Source organism: Mastigoproctus giganteus, chromosome 5 (assembly GCF_048544385.1).
Source record: "Mastigoproctus giganteus isolate SK-2022 chromosome 5, ASM4854438v1, whole genome shotgun sequence".
In the NCBI taxonomy this organism is placed as follows: Eukaryota; Metazoa; Arthropoda; class Arachnida; order Uropygi; family Thelyphonidae; genus Mastigoproctus; species Mastigoproctus giganteus.
Window position 1 is genome coordinate 203,871,009 of NC_143579.1, and position 21,074 is coordinate 203,892,082.

At 38.1% G+C, this 21,074-nt stretch overlaps 1 protein-coding gene across 1 annotated transcript in view; it reads right to left on the reverse strand.

The window, feature by feature from the left end:
• Positions 1-20,189: 20,189 nt before the first annotated feature.
• LOC150086020 (N-acetylglucosamine transporter UNC93A-like) overlaps positions 20,190-21,074 on the reverse strand; it is a 186,996-nt gene continuing 186,111 nt past the window's right edge. Inside the window, exon 4 of the mRNA XM_090373651.1 lies at positions 20,190-20,779. Coding sequence (XP_090229777.1) covers positions 20,553-20,779 — 227 coding nt within the window. The 3' untranslated portion in view covers positions 20,190-20,552. The remainder of the gene's footprint in view (positions 20,780-21,074) is intronic.

Here is a 21,074-nt window from a genome sequence, read left to right on the forward strand (position 1 = left end):
TCTAGCTGTAGAGGAGGGGTCGACACTGTAGCTTCGGCGTTAATTCTTGGAGAATCATCTTCACTTTGAAAAATACCTCTTGTGACCTATGTCTGGTTTGAGGTGGAGGCACAGTTTTGTTCATTAGTTTCCGATGGAGAATTGGACTGATTAGCGCTGCATATATCGTGGTTGGCAATCCCGTCAGGTGGTGTTCCGTTGACCACTGTTTCGTCGCATGCGATGGTCATAAGTTCAGGCAAACCAGTATTTAAATGTGAATGAGATCAGTTAACGTCTGAGACAGAGGAAGTTCAGATATTTCAGCGTCTTCTCCAAGGCATTTGTCACATGCGAACCTTCTCCGACGTAGTTTAGAAAGATGTGCGATGTCTGTTTTAACTGAGTGGGCACAAAAGATTAATTTGCATACATGACATCGAATGGTTGGTTCCTTCCCGTCGCGGCAGGCTAGGCAGACGGATTGTTGCAAGTTATTCTGTTTCTGTGACATGCCTGATTTCGGGTCTTTAAATCACTTGGAAGCAGTGAACAATGTTCAGTTTTAAGAGTTGGTATGCAGGTTTTCAAAGAAATAATATGCATTTTAGATGTAAATTAAAAGAAATTTTTCTTTATATGTATAGCGGAACCTCCAAAATATTTCAGATACCGTGGGACATGTTCCTTTCCGAATCTCGGAATTGCTGGATAATAATAATTATTATCACCTGTGCAAATGACTTCGAGGTCTTTAAAAGTGCAAAAACTTTGATAATTTTACTATTTTCAGTGGAAATATTGAATGAAAATGGATAAGTTCTGCACAGATGGCTGACGTTCTAAGGTTCAAACGGACTACAGTAGCATACAACAACTAAACCGAAAATCAAACCTTTTTGAAGCTCTGCATGCTCCACTCATGCTGGCGGCTACTGATATCTATAGCGCTTCTTTGTCACTCATAGCTACTCCTACTTTGCATAGTCGGAGTAGCTATAAATATACCTTACTAAGGGGGTGAGTGTACAATACTTTTGGCTGTGGTAATTTTGTGTATCTCCAGATACACAAAATTCCCTCATTACCACAGCCAAAATTTAATATGTAAACGCGAAACTATTCATCTTATCCACAGAAAGTAATCCTTTTATTTGAAATCAGTATATCCAATTGAATCTAACACATCCGATAACACGTTTTGAACCTGCAGTAAGTAAATCACGGCCATTATTGTGTGACAGAAGGCCTTTTGATAACTGGATTTATAGTGTTCCATAAGCAAATCCTGCAGCGAGGGCGTTTTAAAATATCCTCTTGAAAGCGAAGCAAATTAACTAAATGAGAGAAATCAATTTGTTGGCATAAATGTGTTGAATGCTTTGTTGAAATTTTTATGCTTCGGGCACTCGGCAGCTTAGAGCAATGAATGTAAATATTGTAATTAATGAGCGAGAGCGATAATTATGACCAGCGACTGCGAGACATATTTATGATGCGTATTCAAAAGCTTCAATAATGACAGCAATAGAATCTGGATGACCCTCTGGCAACAATAGCTGTAATCACCCGAAACTTAGCGATTTGACAAACGGAAACATTACGTACCGCAGATAAACGCATTTTCAGAGCGAACAAACACCGCACATCTTGGGAAATATTTCACGCTCGCTCTGCTTGATAGGAAAATTCTATTAAATAATTTCAGAAGTAATGGTATTTCAAATGGCATCTACAATATGAAAGCTAATAACCTACGAGTTGTTTGTACGTTATTTGATAAAAACGCATAAAATGTGGCGAATGCCATCAAGAAATGCAACTAGTGCTTATTATGTTAAAAGGACTGGATGAGAGCAAACACTGTTTGAAGTTGCAGCTACGTTAAATGAGTAACAATCGGAGAAACTAAGGAGAAGATGCTTGTTTACTCTAACCTAAATAGGATGAAACTAATCGGCATTATCACTCCTCTCTTTTTCACAATTCGTAGCTGAACGATGCGTCTCAAATTTCTACCTTTGACAATCCCGTTTTTGGCCGAACCAAAACTGCATCCGTTGCGATCCCCTCCCCCTTAATGGCGATAATCAATTTAGTTTCATTTGAAATTCCGTTTGATTTTTAATTTAATATGTCACGATCTCCACGTACTCATAGAGATCTAGAGTAGGAGAGTTCAGAACCCCACTGTCTTAGAGGATCGAAGTGATATTCGGTCTACTCAGACTGGAAATCTACAGATAGCAGTGAAGCAAAATACATTAATTTATGCAAGAAAAACTTGTGCTCCTCTCCAAAATGGAACAAGGCGTAACAAATGAAAGATTTCAATTATTGCTGGAATAACTGCTTTTATATGAAAAAGAAATGAGAAGCCATATGAACTGCATCAAGGAGGATGACTGCCCTACCTCTAAATGCCTTATCTTGGCGCTAAAGATTTTGTTCTCTAAGGGTGGATAAAGAACTATCAAGCGCGCACTGTGAAATAATATTTCATTTTTCTTCATATGCAAATTAACTCAACAACAAAAGCTTTCTTGGTTTTCATCGGTCAACTAGGCACTTTAAAACTTCAATATCATTTATGCACGTGACTATCGTTCCCTAATTCCGGCCAGCAGGCAAAAAAAATATTCATGGAGCCCTTATCAACGTTTATTACACTGAAGTTCTTCGCTATTTCGTGTATGAAATAGAGTTCCCACCTTTTCAAAGTCACTGATCTGGAGAGTGATGGGTTGGAGAGTATTCTACGTGAAAGCTTTTCACGTAAAATACATTTTTATTAGATTACGTTCTTTAAAAAATTAATTTGTGAAATGTTATTTTTATTAGGTAAAAATTTAGTAGGTTAGTGCAAATGCATCATTTTAACTTAGCTATCTACCAAAGTAGTTAAATTAATTAATTAAATTGCCATCGTTTTGGTTATATCTCATATTGTGAATGCCTTCACAACGAGTTGCCATGGTATTGTACTACCTCGAATAAATAACACTTCACCAGTGGAGAAGACTATTGTTATTTATTCTCAGCGGATGCCACCACCCAGACAGTACCGTTTTGAAATATCGTATGGGATAAAGTTCTCGGTTATCCTCATACTATCCCTATTAGACTTGGAAAAGAGATAAAGATGTAGAAAGGTGATAGTAGGAGAGGTAGGGTAAGGAAATGCCGTAGAAGGAAGAAAGGGACAGTTGCTCCTTCAACTCACACTCAAAGCTCATATATTCCTCGAATAGGCAACGCTTCCCCAGTAGAGAAGACTATTGTTACCTATTCGAGGAAACTCAGTGGCCATCACGCACCCCCAGACGGCACCGTTTTGAAATATCGTATGGGATAAAGTTCTTGGTTATCCTCATACTATCCTTATTAGACTTGGAAAAGAGATAAAGATGTAGGAAGGTGATAGTAGGAGAGGTAGGGTAAGGAAATGCCGTAGAAGGAAGAAAGGGACAGTTGCTCCTTCAACTCACACTCACAGCTCATATATTCCTCGAATAGGCAACGCTTCCCCAGTAGAGAAGACTGTATGGGATAAAGTTCTCGGTTATCCTCATACTATCCCTATTAGACTTGGAAAAGAGATAAAGATGTAGAAAGGTGATAGTAGGAGAGGTAGGGTAAGGAAATGCCGTAGAAGGAAGAAAGGGACAGTTGCTCCTTCAACTCATACTCAAAGCTCATATATTCCTCTAATAGGCAACGCTTCCCCAGTAGAGAAGACTGTTGTTACCTATTCGAGGAAACTCAGTGGCCATCAGGCCCCCAGACGGCACCGTTTTAAAATATGGTATGGGATAAAGATATCAGCTATCCTCAATATCCCTATAAGACTGAGCAAAGAAAAAAAGAGGTAGGAAAGTGATAGTAAGAGAGGGAGAGGAAAAGATGCCGTAGAAGAATGAAAGGGATAATTAGTTATAATTCGTACGAACTCAGAGCTCCATGCCCCGGCTGGGCAATGCGTCCCCCTGACGGGGACTGTTGTTACCCTGTCACTCCTGCAAAGATGATTAAGATCTTCCTCTGGTGCCGTTTCTGGCTCTTTAGCCTTCATCAGTGGGTAGATAGGCGTACTGGTTAGACCAGACGTGCTTTCCAGTTTCCGGATATTTCTATGGAATTAACCCTTCAGGGACCCTTTATTGGTCCTGCTTTGGGACTATCTAGTGGCCTTTACGGCTTAAAAAAAAAAAAACCGAAAAGGGACAGCGCCCTTATTCACTCATCTCTATATGACTCAACCCAATTGGGCTGCTCACTCGTCCACTGACACACTCCGAGGAAGGCCCAGTCCATGTGACCACCAAGTTGGCGGCCGCCTGGAGTAGGCTTGCCCTACATGGGTTCTAGGGTCATTCCCCTCTTACACACTCCTTTTACCACCTGCAGCTTTCAAAGCTTAGCCGCCGTACATACAGGAGATAGACCAAATGCCCGCAGCTGACTTGGTCCCTATCCCCTAATAACTAAGCTAATCTGATTGGTATGTAACACCCCTAGCCTAGACTGATCATTACCATCTAAGCTGCACATATATGTCATTATCTATTAGTCGACATAGAGAAGCCTATGGCTGATATAAACTAGTCTGTAATCAAGGTACAAAGGAGGTTAGGCAGGCGAAGGCAGATTACGAGAAATCCTTGGCAAAGGATGCAGAGGAAAACAGGAAAGAGTTCTTTACTTATGTAAGCTCTAGAAGGATAGGAATGAATTAGATTGGACCATTTAACATAGATGGGTTGACTATTGAGTATTTTGCATCTACATTCGCACATGAGGAGTTATTCAATGAGGGGAGTGCCAGAAGTTTATCAAATTCTAACAGGGAGCTAAGTGATTTTATAATAACTGAGAGCAAAGTGGAGGAGAAATTGAAGTTAAACATAAAAAAGGCACCTGGGGTGGATGGGATCTATCCAGTTATATTAAAAGAGGCAGCAAAGGAAGCAAGAAAACCCTTAGCCATAATTATGAGAGCTTCCTTGGACTCAGGGGAGATTCCCATGGAGGTGTGTAAATGTATCACCAATTCACAAATGGGGTTCAAAAAGGTGACACAAGTAACTATAGACCTGTTAGTTTAATTTGTGTTCCTGAGAAAATAATGGAATCCCTGGTTAAAGAAGCGTTGCAGGATCATCTAGACAAGACTGCAATAATAGTTAAGACACTGCATGGGTTAAAGGGAGGTCTTGGCTGACCAATTTGATTGGATACTATGATGTGGTTACAAAGGAACTGGATGCAAAAAATAATTTTGATATCATATACTTGGATTTAAGGAAAGCTTTTGATACTGTTACACACGGACGACTGCTGTACAAATTTGACAGATATGGCATTAAGGGTTAAGTTGCTACAATGGATAAAGGGATGGTTGAGTGGGAGACGACAGAGAGTGGTAAGCAATGGACACTGCTCTTCGTGGACAAATGTTATTAGCGGAATTCCCCAGGGTTCGGTGCTGAGCCCAATGTTGTTTTCTATTCATCAATATCATTGATGAATGTATATCAGGATTAGTGTCCAAGTTTGCAGATGATACAAAGGTTGGCAGGGTCGTGAAAGACAGTATGCTACTCCAACTAGATCTAGAGAAGTTGGGCAAATGGGCTGAGAAGTGGCAACTAAAGTTTAACATTGATAAATGCAAAGTACTGCTTATGGGTAGGAATAACCGACGAGAAACGTTACCAACTGTGTGATATTACACTCAGGGAAGTGGAAAATGAAAAAGACCTGGGAATTGTGCGGCGGAACATGAAGTTCGCTGAGTAGTGCAGACTGGCTGCCAGAGCAGGTCATGGAGTCTTGTCAGTGATAAATATGAATATTGCTAGCAGAGACAGGGAGGTGATTATCCCGTTATACAAGGCAATGGTCAGGCCACACCTAGAGTACTGTGTAGCGGTCTGGAGACTTCATTTTAGGAAGGATCTAGAGTTGCTAGAACGAGTACAAAGAAGGACAATAAGATTGGTGGGGGGAACAAAGGTTATTTGGTTTTTTTTTTTTTAGGAGCATTAGCAACTAAGGCCATATTGCTCCGGGAATATGCGATGGTCATTCCCTGACCTTTCCGCATCCTCCGTATTTGGTGGTGACGGGCTCGAACCCCGGTCTAATCAAGAAGCGTGTGCTACGCACTGCTGCTCCTTCCCACCTGGCTACGGAGGCGCCCCAGGGGGGGGGGGAGACAAAGGGTTGCCCTTACCAAGAAAGGCTTAAGTTCTGCAAATTGCAGCGCCTGGAGAGTAGGCACCTTTGAGGTGATCTGATTGTGGTGTATAAGGCCTTGAATGGCTTGAGCAAGTTGAAAGCTGATGGGATCCTTCCTCTTGCTCAGATTAAGAACCTGAGGGGATACAGATTCAAATTGAGGAAAGACAGTTGTAGAATAGATATACGGGTAGTTGATTGGTGGAACAGACTTCAATCTTTTGTTGTGGAAGTTGATAGCCTAAATAAATTTAAGGCTGAGGTGGACAAGCATTTGGAACGAATGGAGGGGTGAAATGGGAGGTTTTTTTTTTTTTTTTTTTGTAGCTGATGCTGCATAAGCTTGCTTTCTTGCATCGTGTGCCTCTACTAATGCTAATGATTAGTCTCTTTTGAAGTTATGATGGGCATCATGGGAGATTCAATCTTTCTTACATTTCCAGGATTCAGCTCTGAAACGGTGTTAGTTCCCGTCCGCTAGAAATATTCCACCTAACTGAACTCATCGGTAACTTTATTGGTATCCACATCAGCTAGTCACTGTGGTATAATCTCGATAATTCTATTCTGCCATATAGTGATTGTAGGGAGTGCGAGTAGTGTGATTGGGGGGGGGGCATTTTCACGGCCACGTTATATCAAGGAGCTAGGTATATCTCACTGCTTACGCCATATCCAAAATTTCATTAATTCATACACACGTTTCCCCCACCTTTTCTTTACTGCTGATTGCATCATAAATAGTCAAACTAATAGAACAAACTTACATGCGAAAATATCTAAACCTCCCAAACATTTCCTAATTCATTTCAAATATAGGTGGTCTCAGTTCCAATCTCAATGATGTCCATTTTCACAGACTGCCAAGTACCACTTACTTTTTCTGACAAAATCCGAATTATCGGTTGATTCAACCACTACTAATCTCGGTTTTCTTAACTATTCGCTGTATAATTCCTTTTTCTTCAGAGGTGGTACTTTTGCATATGTCCGCTCTGATATTCCCTATCAAGAGACTTAGTCATATGGAATCCCCTATTTTCGATCTTCTTTGACTTAAACTCTTGTGGGAACTAAAGCCAATTGTGGGAACTATTTATCAATATGCTATCTTAATTCCAGGCTGTCTCAACAATTGTGAGATCTTAAAATACAATTTTAACTTCAGTTTTCCTTGGAACCTCAATAGGCTATTGCTGTACGTTTAAATTCTAGAACAGAGGTCCTCACTTCCCTTCTAAGGTCCACAAGCTATCTGCTGCTCAATTAATTTATTATATTTAGCTCTTTTAACATCAGAAGAGTCCATGTAATGAGGATTTTCTTTTATTCTTCCCCAACCTGAATAATTCCGGGTATTTACTATAGAGCTGTGGTGTTTCTCTTCAAAGATAAGACATATATTTTTTTTATTTCACCGTTTGGTACATAAATAAAATACAAACACTAAATAATTCGTGATTATACAATTTCTCACAGCTTTCTTCTACTATACATAATTATAATGTTCTCATATATTTCTTTCCTTTCAATGAATTTATAACCATCTAAAACCTATGAGCAATACAAAATACTAACTTAACTAGCATATGTAATTATACTGTATATATAATTACATTATTCTCTCTCTCTTGATACACATGAACATCAAATTGTACATGTATCCTTCTGTGGCCTTCTGAGCCTTCGGTGGGCAATGAACAAACTAGTGGTTATTTCCCAAGAGTACAGACTATTTTGTTAATAACAATAACACATCTAATACATTCTTTTACACATACTTCTAATACAGATGGGTAACTCACTCTTTCCCTCGCTATATACTATTGTTCCCCCCTTTTTCTTTTAAAATACAGTATTCAGTTCATCGTATTATTCAGTTCCTATTCATTTCTAACCGTTTTTTTTTTTTTCCAGTTTGCATTAACAAAATTTTCAGGACTTACTTTCACTTTTTTCTCTCTGCCTGGATGGTTGCTTCCGGGTTCAGGTCTCCTTCCAGCGGTTGTCTCCCTGGGCCTGGCCTTTGCTGGTCCACTAGGTGCACATCTCTAGACTGCTCTTTGTTGGTTCTCTCCACACACAAGGGCTTTGCTTCTGAGATGCTGCTTTGGCCATTCTTTGGAACTCAAGCCGATTTTCTTCTGTATCGTTTCCCTCACTCTGCTATTATCAATACCCACTGAACTGTGCCATTTCCAAAACTCTCCGTCTAAAAAAATTTCCCCACACACCTCCAACACCACTCTCACACCCCAAAAATATTCTCTCTCGCTCTCCAGCGATTCTGTCTGACTCTCCTACGATTCTCTCGGACTTCTCCTTTCACTCCTCTATCTCCTTTTTGTTCATCCTTCCCCCCTTTTCTTGACCAATCGTCTTTTATTTCTCTTTCTTCATTTTTATTCTTATTCGTCTAATTCTTTTACTGTTGTCTAGGCCCACGTTCTGGTAGATCGCGCTCCTTTAGTTGTAGCGGGGACATTTGGATGCTAAGAAATTTCTGGAACATTTCTTCTGACCGTCCTTGTTCACTTACCCCATTCGTCACGCCCTTTTTGAAGTGACCGCCCTTGAAATTTATAAGAGCCCACTTCGGTGTCGGCCTGTTTATTCAGCGCTCTGATACCAGATCTCGGCTTACTCTATAATCCCGGGCCTTTCTTCTTTGGAGTCCGAACCCTTTCTTGGGGGGGTGGGTGTTCCTTTGTTCATTTTCTTCAGTGCAGCTCCCGCTCTACTTACCGTAAAAAAAACGGCTTCTAACCGACACTCCTATTGTTCAGTTTTAGTTCGAACTGGCTTCCCTATTGCCAACGCTAAGCCGCTCTCTTACTGAAACAAACAGCAGTGGAAACGCAAGCAAATTGCCTAATGCTATCTGTTTAAAATATAATAAATTTCAAAATTTTACAAAATATTGTTATTTTTATGGAGTTGTAAGATTGGGTTCTTACACTCTCTCTACTCCATTCTGTCAAATTCATTTGTTGCCTCCATCGATCTCCCAGTTCTACTAATCATTTGGAACTATTTGACTTCACTGCTTTGAAACTCTACTTTCTCCAGTCCAACTTCTCTATAACAGTGAGGTAATTTTCCTTGACGATTTTAATATTCACAACTTCACCTGCCTTCAGTTTTATAGTCACACGGTCCCATGCTGAGGCTTTTACAATTACTAATAACCTCGCATGGATTGTTCATTTACCTACCAGAATTCCAGGCAATCCTATCCACTTAACCAACACTCTTGATCTTTTTCTCAAGAAAAGCCATTCCATGTACACGGTCGAGGTGAATAGTCCTCTAGACACTTCGGATCACAACTTGGTGATTCTCTTCTCCACTGAAGCCTTTCTCTCATGGCTGTTCTCAGCTTCGTATTGTTTGTCATTACAAGAAAACGAAATGGAATGATCTGAAAGGATTTCTGTTCATCCTTTCCTTTGTTGGATTACTGTTTTAAATCTTCTGATGTCAATTTGCTAAGATGGTGTCAGTGAAATTATTCTTATAGGGAAGAAATACTTTATTCCACACACCACCTTAAATTATCGACTTCGGTTTACCAATAAACGTGCTAAAGCTGTTCAAGATAAGAATGGTGCATATCGCAATCGGTATGCATTTAAATCTCCAGGTTCATTTTCTGCTTTCACCAAAGTTCGCAACAATCGTAAAGCTGTTATTAATCAGGCCAAATTAATTTTTAACAGGCTAGGAGTAGAAACCTTGCTTGCTTCTTGTCCAGATGTTAGTCGCATTCTGGTCCCTTGCCAAAGCTATTGGTAGAAATTTTTGCCCATCTCTGCTCTCACCCCTGTCCAAACCTTATGGTTGTTATTATTGTGGGTTTTAGGAGCATCAGCGACTAAGGCCATATTGCTCCGTGTATACTGTCTGTAAATTGCTTGTATTCTGTGGTCGATTTTCTGTTTGGTTTTTTTATTTAAAACGATTCAATTAAAATTAACATATTTAATATTAAATTTATATTAATTGTGTAATATTAATGAAATTTTTAATAATACGTTCTGTTGCTGTTGAATAAAGTACAAAAAGTTTTTCGCACTAAATTATTAATCTTGTTCTGGAATAGTAACAGACAAGCATATAACCCTCAAATTCACTTGTGATAAAATAATCATTGTGACTTCAAAATGCCTAAGAGATGAATTCTCTGCCAGCGTACCACATTCACGGAAATTACAAACTGTATGCATATAATTTTAATTTTATACCTGTTTGTTATTTTAAGTGCAGTAGTATTTCTACCAATTTTCATTGAATATATATAAAGTATTTTAGCTACCATCCCAATCACCGTCCTCCCGTACCGGACGAAAATGCCCCAGTTCGAATTCTCAGTGACCCCAGGAAGTTTTATGGGATTTTTATATAACGGGGCATATGATGTAACGCTCATATATAGCATCAACCAAAATAAAAAATTATAAACAAAATAATAATAATCCACATCGTCATCATCTGTCAGTCCCTTCTAATAAATCTGTCTACACCTTCCTTAAATTTTTTCAAACTCTCCACTTCTCACCAGATGGAAGTTTATTCCAATCACTCCCTGGCGGAAAGCGAATTTTAGCATATATATCTTACAACCATCCTTTTTCAATTTATGTACTGTTGTGGGCATTGTCCCAGAAATAATAAGGATGCCATCAGCATTTACTCTACTTTATCCAAGTAAACCTTAAACACTTCAGTCAAGCCTACTTTCAGGTGCTTAGTTTTCAAACACTGCAATTTGCAGAACTGAAGTTTTACTTACTACGAGCATCATTTTATGTCCCTTGTCTACTCCTGTTCCTCTTCTCTGCACCAGTTACCACAGACCCACATTCTTCCTCAAACGAAGCTTCCAAACCTAATATATATTGTACACTCAAGATGTGGCCCAGTCATTGCTTTATACAGCGGGAAAAGTCTTTGCAGGCAATTTTTTGTATATTACTAGGTGGCACTTTACTAGGTGGTTTTGTATATAACTAGGTGGCACTTTACTTCAAAATTCTTTTTGAAGTAAACGCAGATAATATCAGAAATTACGGCTTTCTATAGGACCTCTTAAACCTAGTCCAATTGGGTCTCACTTTGATTCCTCAAATGCATCTCTTTACATTCTGTGTTAATATCTAGCACAAAGCGCCCTCAGTTGTTCTAAACGTCGGCTATTATGGCTCAGATCCTGAAAGGGCACGTTGATATGAGCGTTCACATGGCCCTAAGGCCACCTGACGCTAGCACGATTCTGTCCTTTGGCGTTGAAAGGGAAGAGCGAAGTGTAGGTCGTTGTTTACAGTTATATCGGAACGGAGACATCGAGCGGAACCCGCTAACGACCCGAGCCAAGTGACAGGTGTGATCTATCGACCTTAGCCAGCCTCTAATATTGGCGATAAACGCGTTATAATCGGTCGACATCGCGCAATTTAGCGACACAGCTGTAACCCATAAGTAACAACACCCGGAACCTGCTTCCATGTCTCCAGAACAAGGCTGGCGTCCGTTAATGTCGGCAGCTTTGAGTAATGCAGCAAACGGGCACTCGCACAGGTTGTTGCGAAGTGTTGTCCGGGGTTATCTCTTCTCCGGCCGTAATTGGTAGGAGGCGGCAAGGAAGGATCTGCAGTTACAACCGCGCGACATCAAATGAAGCTATTTACTGTAATGAGAAGGGAAAGCTCTGTAATGTATGAAGTTCTCTTGGCATCCATACTAACACTCCTCAGCCTCCACATGCATTTGTCATTGCAATTTAGACTGTCTGTTCCGTAAGACCGTCGTGTTATTACACAACAACACGAAAGGCCTCTAAACTGTTTATAATTTTTCATTCAAATTAAATACGTACCACTTATTTCTCAAGAAAAATATCTCAATTCCACTTTTGAATGCAACGACACAGAGTACGTAACAACGAATATTTCCACTTTATTTTTGATACATGTTTAAACTCATTCTGAGATACTGGTGCCATCAAGTGCACTATTCATTGCACTTTGTAAAGAGAAGTGGAAAATATAAATATGAGGGAAACTTTTCAACTTGGATAACACCAAGTAGACAAGTGACAAACATTAATACAGAAATTTGATTTTACCTCTGACAACATAAATACTATATTTGATGATCCACCATTCAGCCACAGCGACTGCAGATGGATTATCGTTCTCCTTTTTTTTTTTTTTTTTTTTATTGGTTAATTGCGGAGTTCCATAGGGCTCTCCCTCAGGTCCACTGTTTTATTAAATTTTCAAATTTTATTTGAAAATTTAATAAAATAGTGGAAATTTAATAAAATTCGTGACAATATCAATAATTCCGAAATTCAAATATGGTTAATTGTAGATGATTTTATTCTGCAATTGACAATATTTGAAGAATAAAATTAATGACAGATGAGCGATTTGCCAATTACCCTGTACATATTTCACCTAAGCTCCTTATCTATACTTAAAGGAAGGTCCAACTTCTGTTTTCAGTTAGTATTTTTTTTTTCTCTCTGCCATTTTCAGAGAGAGAGAGAGAGAGAGAGAGAGATGAAGGAAACTAATTAAAATTAGACTCTTAGATACTGTTTAAACGTGAATTAACATTGTTTTGTCAAGTCTTAAAAAATACGGCCCACTTTTTTTCACTTAATACATAGTAAATAAATAATAAATATTGCTTCCCGTTATGCTGTATTAGGTGATGATTTTATAAAGAATTGTATTGTATTCTTTAAATTAATTTTCACTGACGGAAAATAAATGTTTTCTTAACATTATTAGTAATTGAAGGCAACTCGTTGGGAAGGATCGAGAGGCCAATATTCACATTAATAGTACTGCTCTTTATCAACAGGGAAATGCAAGTATTTGAAACAGTTTCATATCAAGGCAACTCGTTGTGAACGTGGCGAACGATCTCTGTACAATTAGAAAGCAGAAGAAAAACTTTCTTCTGCTTTCTAAATACAGTACTAGAACAGTACTTCTCCACAAGGTGTACCTCTAGAATAGGCGATGGACATTATTATGTTAGCTGTCATTTTTGGGAAGATACAGATATGAATATATATTACCTTTGCCCGTAATAGAACCAGTACGCGTCTTGGCATGGACTCCACAAAGTATTGCGACGTGTTCTGTGGAAATGCTTCCCATGCATTGCACAGTGTCCAATAATGCCCACACATTTTCAGGTTACAACAGTATGGTCGTAGCATCGAATGACTTTTTTCAATAGGTCCCAAAAAATGCTTAATTGGGTTGAGATCCGATCAGTTAAGCGGCCATGAGAGGACGGATAATTCAGTGTCATGTTCCTGAAACCAGGTAGAAACCTGTCAGACCTTGTGGCACGGCGCTTGTCTTGTTGATAAAAGCCGAAGTTGTCTGGCTACACCGTCATCATAGAGTATACTTGGTCGGAGGCGATAAAAAGTTGGCCATTTCCAACGAGCCGTTAATTAACGGCGGTCAGAGAAACCAGGGCACGCCATGAAACTGTCCCCACACCATAACACAACGGCCTATACCCTGCTAAACACCAACAGTTCATCCAGGTACCATGGCCGCATGATATAACTGGAAACGGGATTATCACACCAGACGACAGATTTCCATATGCCTGTGGTCCAGTGTTGGTGCTGACGTGCCCATGTAAGGCGATTTCTTGTGCCTCGCAGTGAGTACGGGCCCAGTAAGTAACGGCCGTCGGCTGCCATTTTTGTGGTTTCTCCCAACGTCGGCTCCGTTGGGAGAAACCACTGGTGCCGCTTGACCCTAAACATTATGTACTAGTCCATACGGATATTGGTCTTGCTGTTCCTATGTACTACTGGACTGGATGATTAGATGGGCCAATGTGCTGCGTCGCTTCTGTGTTAAAATACCAAACACATGACACTGACTATGGCCTTCCAACACATGTGGCTGACCAACGTGCGACCTTTGGCTAGTTACTTTGGCAGTAAGACCTAAATCTTACAAATAAAATAGAAATATTTGTTTTGCTAAAATAGATCCAGGAATGGCGATGGAAAGGAAACACAAAGGAGACTTGTAGTCTAAAGGACAAAACACAATCGGGACGATCGCGCGTAACAACGGAAGCACGAGATAAGACCATAAAACTGATTTCTAAACGCAGTCGACGACTTACTGCCCCTGAAATCCTAACTGAGAATAGGAACAGAGAAACTTTCTTATCTACATCAATTGTAACACTGCATCTTAAACAAGCAGGACTTCATGGTCGTGTGGCGCTCCAAAAACCTTTATTAAAACCGGAAAATTGAAAGAAACGGCTTGGGCTAAGAGCGACCAACGTTGGACAAGTGAAGAGTGGAAAATGCAATGTGGACGAATGTCTTCAAATTTGAAATTTTTTAATCCAAGCGTAGAGTTTGTGAGGCGATCAACTGAATTAAACTGGTGCCATATTGTTTAGGGCGTACAGTCAAGCACGGTGGTGATTCCATCATGAGTTGGAGTTGCTTCTGTTTTTTGGAGTGGGTGATATCGTCAGAATTGAAGGAATTTTAAGAAAAGAAAGTTGTTGTTATTAGGAGCATTAGCAACTAAGGCCATATTGCTCCGTAGATATGCGGTTGTCATTCCCTGACCTTTCCGCATCCTCCGTATTTGGTGGTCACGGGCTCGAACCGCGGTGTAATCAAGAAGCGTGTGCTACACACTGCTGCTCCTTTCCACCTGGTTACGGAGGAGCCAGAAAAGAAAGCTATAAAAACATTCTTCAACATAGTGCAATATCCTCTGGATTTCGACTTTGTGGAATAAATTTTATATTACAACAAGACAATGACCCGAAGCACAAAATCGCCTGACATACCCATTAGAGTTTTTATGGGATCATATAGACCATCAAGTCTATCCATTCACAAAATTTATTGGAAACCTTTTAGATCTCTTGGAATTCAGTGTTTGCGTCAGACAGTGGTAAAATCTGATGGAGGATATCTTGATGAAAAATCAATATAGTTAATAATATTAATCATTTCGATATTTGTTGCTGTAAATTTGGCGCCTCCGTAGCCAGGTGGAAAGGAGCAGCAGTGCGTAGCACATGCTTCTTGATTAGACCGGGGTTCGAGCCCGTCACCACCAAATACGGAGGATGCGGAAAGGTCAGGGAATGACCACCGCATATCCCGGAGCAATATGGCCTTAGTTGCTAATGCTCCTAAATAACAAACACACACAAACACACGCTGTAAATTTTATAGCCCTTAATAAAAAAAAAAAAAACTTAAAATACTTCGTAGTGTTTTTTATTTTTTTTAATAATTAAATAAATAAATATACCTTACATTGTCACAGTTAATTTAAAAATAAAATAAAATAAAATAAAATAACGAAAAGTGTTTTCATACACTGTGATTCCAAAGAATGTTGTAACAATCCCGCCTAAAAGGCGGGAGTGTATAAACATTCTTGCTTACTGATAGCTGCTTAGATGTTCAGGTACGATCGCTGTTTCTGCTCTTTCCTGAAGAGTATTAAAAATCACCCTGATTGTGGACAATAAGTATCTTGAGCTGCATTTGGTGCCTTAGTGAATTTGTGAGCAGTTACATGGAAGGATTTGCTTTGTTACACTTGGCAGAAGATGCTAATTAGCAACCTTAACAACTGAATTCCGACAGGAATTGATCTTTTAAGTTTTCTGACTGATTTTTCTTGATTAACCGAATCTTGGATTCATTTTAGAATACTAGGATGTTGAAAGTCTGGTGCAGTTAGGATATCGTTAAAAAATCGCTCGAAAGCGTGAATTATTTGCGTTCTGACACATTTTATAAGGAAATGGATAATCTGATCTTGTCCGCAAACTAACTGCGAGCTAGTTAGTTGTTCGAATCACACTAGGTGAAGGGATAATGAATGAGATAACTTTAATCATGTGAATAATCTATTTCAGTGGATCCAGTTGAAAAGGTTTATACCCGTGTGCCTTTCTGAGAACGGTGTTTTACCTGCTTGTTGAGTTTTTTGTTGGGATCCTTTTACTGCGGTGGATTTAAAACTACTTGCCATTTTTGTTGTTACTAAGAGCCTTTTAATACCCAAAACTAAAGGGAAAACATGATGAAACAATTTATCTAATCCAGTGTAGCGATGCGACGAATGGTATAGCACTTTTGAAGGGTGTGATACCAGCAAATTTTCTGGACCAACAGGCTGTCCTTGGTTCTAAGCACAGACTCACTGGAAAAATGCTTGTTTGTCCAGTAGCCCAATCTGGCTCCGAATACTGTGGCATTGCACACTTAGTGCACGTGTTCCTTTAATCTGTAGTTCCTTTCCGGGGTATTGTTATATTTTAAGTAGTGCCACCAAAGTTCTTCACCCAACATCTGCGTGTCGAGAAAAGCTATCATGCAGGATTTATATATAGCGAATTGTTAGTTTGGGAGCCTCTATTCTAAAAAAAAAAAAAAATGAACAGCATCATATCAGAGTACCAAAGATGATTATTAGTGTTAAGGGTTCGTGTAACTATAACACCAACAGATAGGAGATTTTTTATAATTGGAAAAGTCTAATGTTGATGTTGTGCGGTAAGCAACGTAATAATAATAGGCGCCTCCGGAGCCAGGTGGGAAGGAGCAGCAGTGCGTAGCAAACGCTTCTTGATTAGATCGGGGTTCGAGCCCGTTACCACCAAATACGGAAAAGTCAGGGAATGACCACCGCATATTCCCGGAGCAATATGGCCTTAGTTGCTAATGCTCCAAATAATAAAAAACAAACAAAAAAAAAAAAAAAAAAACAGCAACGTAATAAACTATTTTTTTTGCTTTTATTCGGCTTTTGGAGTCCGATAGTTGTTTCTATTAACGTACTCCAAGGAGCTATTTGTAATATCAGCTATCAGGGGTAGCTAGGAAGACACGTGCCTATTATAGAAATTGATGAGCTACTGTTCAGAGCCCCAAATGTGGCTAAAACTACTCTAGCAGAAGAAGAAGCAAAAACACGATGACGTTGATTAATGGAGAAAAAGCGAAGTCCATTTCGTAATCCATGTAAAATTAGTTTGTACTAATGGCTTTTTAAAAAAGAACACGATATAAATAAGGAATTTCTTTCTGGCGGAACTTATGAAGTAATGAGTGGGGGAATGATATTCATGTTCTTCCTTGATATTACCATTCTGGTGATGATTTCGGTAATTAGATTCTTAAATTTAATGAGACATTCTTTTGTAAAAAAAATTATAACGGGAAAGATGTTTCCGATGTAATAATTTCTGTGTAAGAATTTAAAATTACATTATCTATCTTCTTCTCTCTATATATCTCCAGTTTTCTCTTCTTTTTTATTCTAATTCATTTTTTCCCGATTTTCTTTTTATCATTTCTTTCACACTAAATTTATCTTTCTTATTCTCCCCTCACTATTTCTCTTCTCTTCGTCCCAACACATACTAACAATTTTTCATTAGCACATAGATTTATTTGAACAACCATTTTTTTTATTGATTATGAGAATTTTATTTTACAAAATGGGGGGAACACCTTCTGTCAACTGTACAGTAAGCACCAGTTGCCGAGAATGAAATTTTTTTCCAAATTATTCCGTCTTATTTTAAAGTATATTTTCAAATTGAATTGTTTGGGATACTTAACACTAACTCCATCTGAGCAATAAATATAACAGTAATACAAGAATAGATAAACAGTTTTGTAAAAAGTGGAATGTAAATTATAGTTAAAATATCGATTATGATATGTACATATCATGATTTGAACATAAAATTTGAACAAAAGTATACACAGAAATCAATTCCCGTTGACACAACTGCCAAAGCGTGCAATTACGCAGTTCACCAGTTGGTCTGTAGATTATTTTGTGGGGTAACAGTTTAGGCTTCATCACTAGGAACCGAAGGCAGCCACCCCACACAAGTCGAGCGTCATCAGATTCATCAGATTGGGTAAAGCGGGGATTTGCTCTTCGATACGGCATCCATATGCGGAATGGGTGGCAAATTTATTCATATCTACTCCACCTGATTCCAATATTTGAATTGCCAGTAGTGCCTGCGCCGTTCTGAATCTGTCACTCAGTTTGAGTCTGCGTAATTTTGTCAATAAAGTCGGTTTGAATTGTTTATTTCTTGCAATTGCAAGAAATTGTTTTATTTATTTGTTTTATTTTCTATAGTGGCTAAACTTTCCGGAGAAATAAAAATGTTGACTATAACCAGACTCATATTCACACATTAAATTAAAAATATCTCGCAGAACTTTTGGAAGCTGGATCTAAAACTGCAATTACGTAATAAAACTATAATCTGCGAATATTATTTTTCTTTGAATAAATTTTGTAGCATGAAGTTGTCCATCTATAAAATTATTTTACTTTTCAATATTTAAAATCAGGAGTAAATTTAGTGAATTAACCAATACAGATCTAGTTTTATAAAGAGGTTGATGGGTTTGAGTATATCCGAGCAATCTCCTATAATCTTTTGGCGGTTAAGGCGAAAGTCCTCTTTTCTAGTGATGAACGAGCAGTTGCCACCTAGCGGTAAAATTCATGTATTTATCTCTGGGATCTGTTGAAGATAGATCTCAATCAAACAAACATTTTATATCTAAAACAGCTAAGTAAATGCGTTTGAGAATGTGGAATAGTAGTTGTAGCATGATAAATGTGGCACTTAGTTTCGTATTAAATGTGTTGCACAGGGTGCTGCGCTGTTCTCAGTCAAGATTTCGTGAATAATAACATGCACTGTAGTTGAAGTCGGCCATATGGAGTGCCTCGCCTGGAAGTACTGTATTCCATATTTTTATGACACTTAAATATAATGGTAGGAAGTGTTTCATCCTTGATCACGTCACAAATACGTGAAGGAAACTTTATGGTCAGTTCGTTGAATACACATAAAATGTAAGTTTTGGAATTATATCTTACCTTGGCTGTTTTTCTGAATACCAGTTACAAAACTGCTTTACTCAGAAACCACTGATCCTATATAAAATATGCTTCGGAGAGAAAATTTCTGCGTGATTGAGATCTACAGCATTGCAATTTGGTGCACTATAGCCATAAATGCTGATGCGCCTAAAAAATCCCCAAACAAACAACAGCTTTGATTTTATACTATCTCTGCAGATCCCTACATAGGTTGAAATTATGATTCATCATTAGTAGGTGTTGACTGTCCATCGTTGGAAGGAGCATCCACAATTGTACAAGAATTCATAATTCTTTTACAAAATTATTATTTTCTTTTTAATTTCTGAACTGCGTGGGCGAAATCATATTAGTAAGTTTAACAGGTAATTAAAAGATCTTAATTATAAGATGCATGTTTATGTAAAGTTAAGTGAAAAATATTTAATTTTAGATTAGATAAAAGATTAATTGTATGTTTATATATCGCGTGAAGACTGCCAAAAAGTTTGTTTAATGAAGAAAACTTAAAGCGATTTGAGTATAATTAATAATAAAAAAAAATGTTTCATGTTTATTAATTAAAGAATACAATTTAAATATTTATATATTTTTTCGATATTTATTTATCTTAAACAATGTTCGGACCAGCAGTATGAAAACAAACAATTTTATTGGCTTATTTGGGATGGGTATTACACAAGTTATACGATAGAAAGGATAGCAATATTTTATGATGTGAAGTTAAATGAAACATTTGACTATTTATTTAAAAACACTCTAGAAACATGCATCACAATAAAATTGAAGGTATTTTCAATACACCAAATTTCTTAAAATATGTATATTTTTAAAGAAACTATATTTAGATTTTTTTTTCCCCCTATCATCACAGCTAGTCTAGAGTTGTAGTAATCAAAGTTTCTATCTTGGCACATCACAGTTGCTTGTTCCTGTACATCATTCCATCGCAATTCATCTTGCGAGTGGTCCTCTGTTTTGTAAATTAGAAATGCTTCGAATATTCCACGAACATTTTTTTTTTTTTTATAAAATGTTTTCCCACTGTTGTGTACGCTGCAAGCTCATCGTCGAAAAATCATATCATATCCTGGAAGTTTTGTTTTCAGTAAATGAAAGCAGCAATTCAAATGAAATGGTTGTTTAGTCAACCACTTGGACTTCGAGATTTCGTAAACACAAACACAGGGAGAATTATTCTTCGTATTATTAATCATCGAACCTAAAATTATTTCTGTCAGAAGAGCATCTTTGACTTTCCTATTAGTGAAATGATATTATCCTTTTCCTGACTAGGATGGTGCTTTTTTTTTTTTTTTTACGCTCACATAAACGGGAAGGATGGCAGAAGTGGACGATGTTGGATTTAGCGAATTATAAAATTGCTGTTCTGTCTCTTATAGCATGCTGTTGGTGAAATTTAAACTCTGCTATGGTATATGGAATGATCGCAGCCACAAGCACTCCAGCGAGTATGTAAACTTTGACTTCAGTACACAGATAAAAGCTGTAGCCAAATGATATGGCGAGACCGCAGGATTGAGTTATAAAATATGCAGAGAAAGGAGCCAACCAGTCATCAGCGCATGTTGCTAGAAGAGCTGAAAAAAAGAAAAAAAAAAGCGAATAAGAAAGTGAGAAATAATTAAAGGATAATTTCATGTTTTTGATAGCATATATGAATTAGTATAATGTAAGAATATTCTATTTTATATCAAAAATTCCCGTTCACAATGAGATGCCGTCACAATTATTGGAAGAATTAAATAACGCAAGCTCGAGCTTGTTTGTTTTAAACAGTAACATTTTAATAGCAATTGAAAACCAGTTATTGATTGTTGTTTTAAATAAATAAAATGCAATCACGAAGTAGGAACTTAACCAGAGTTAAATTTA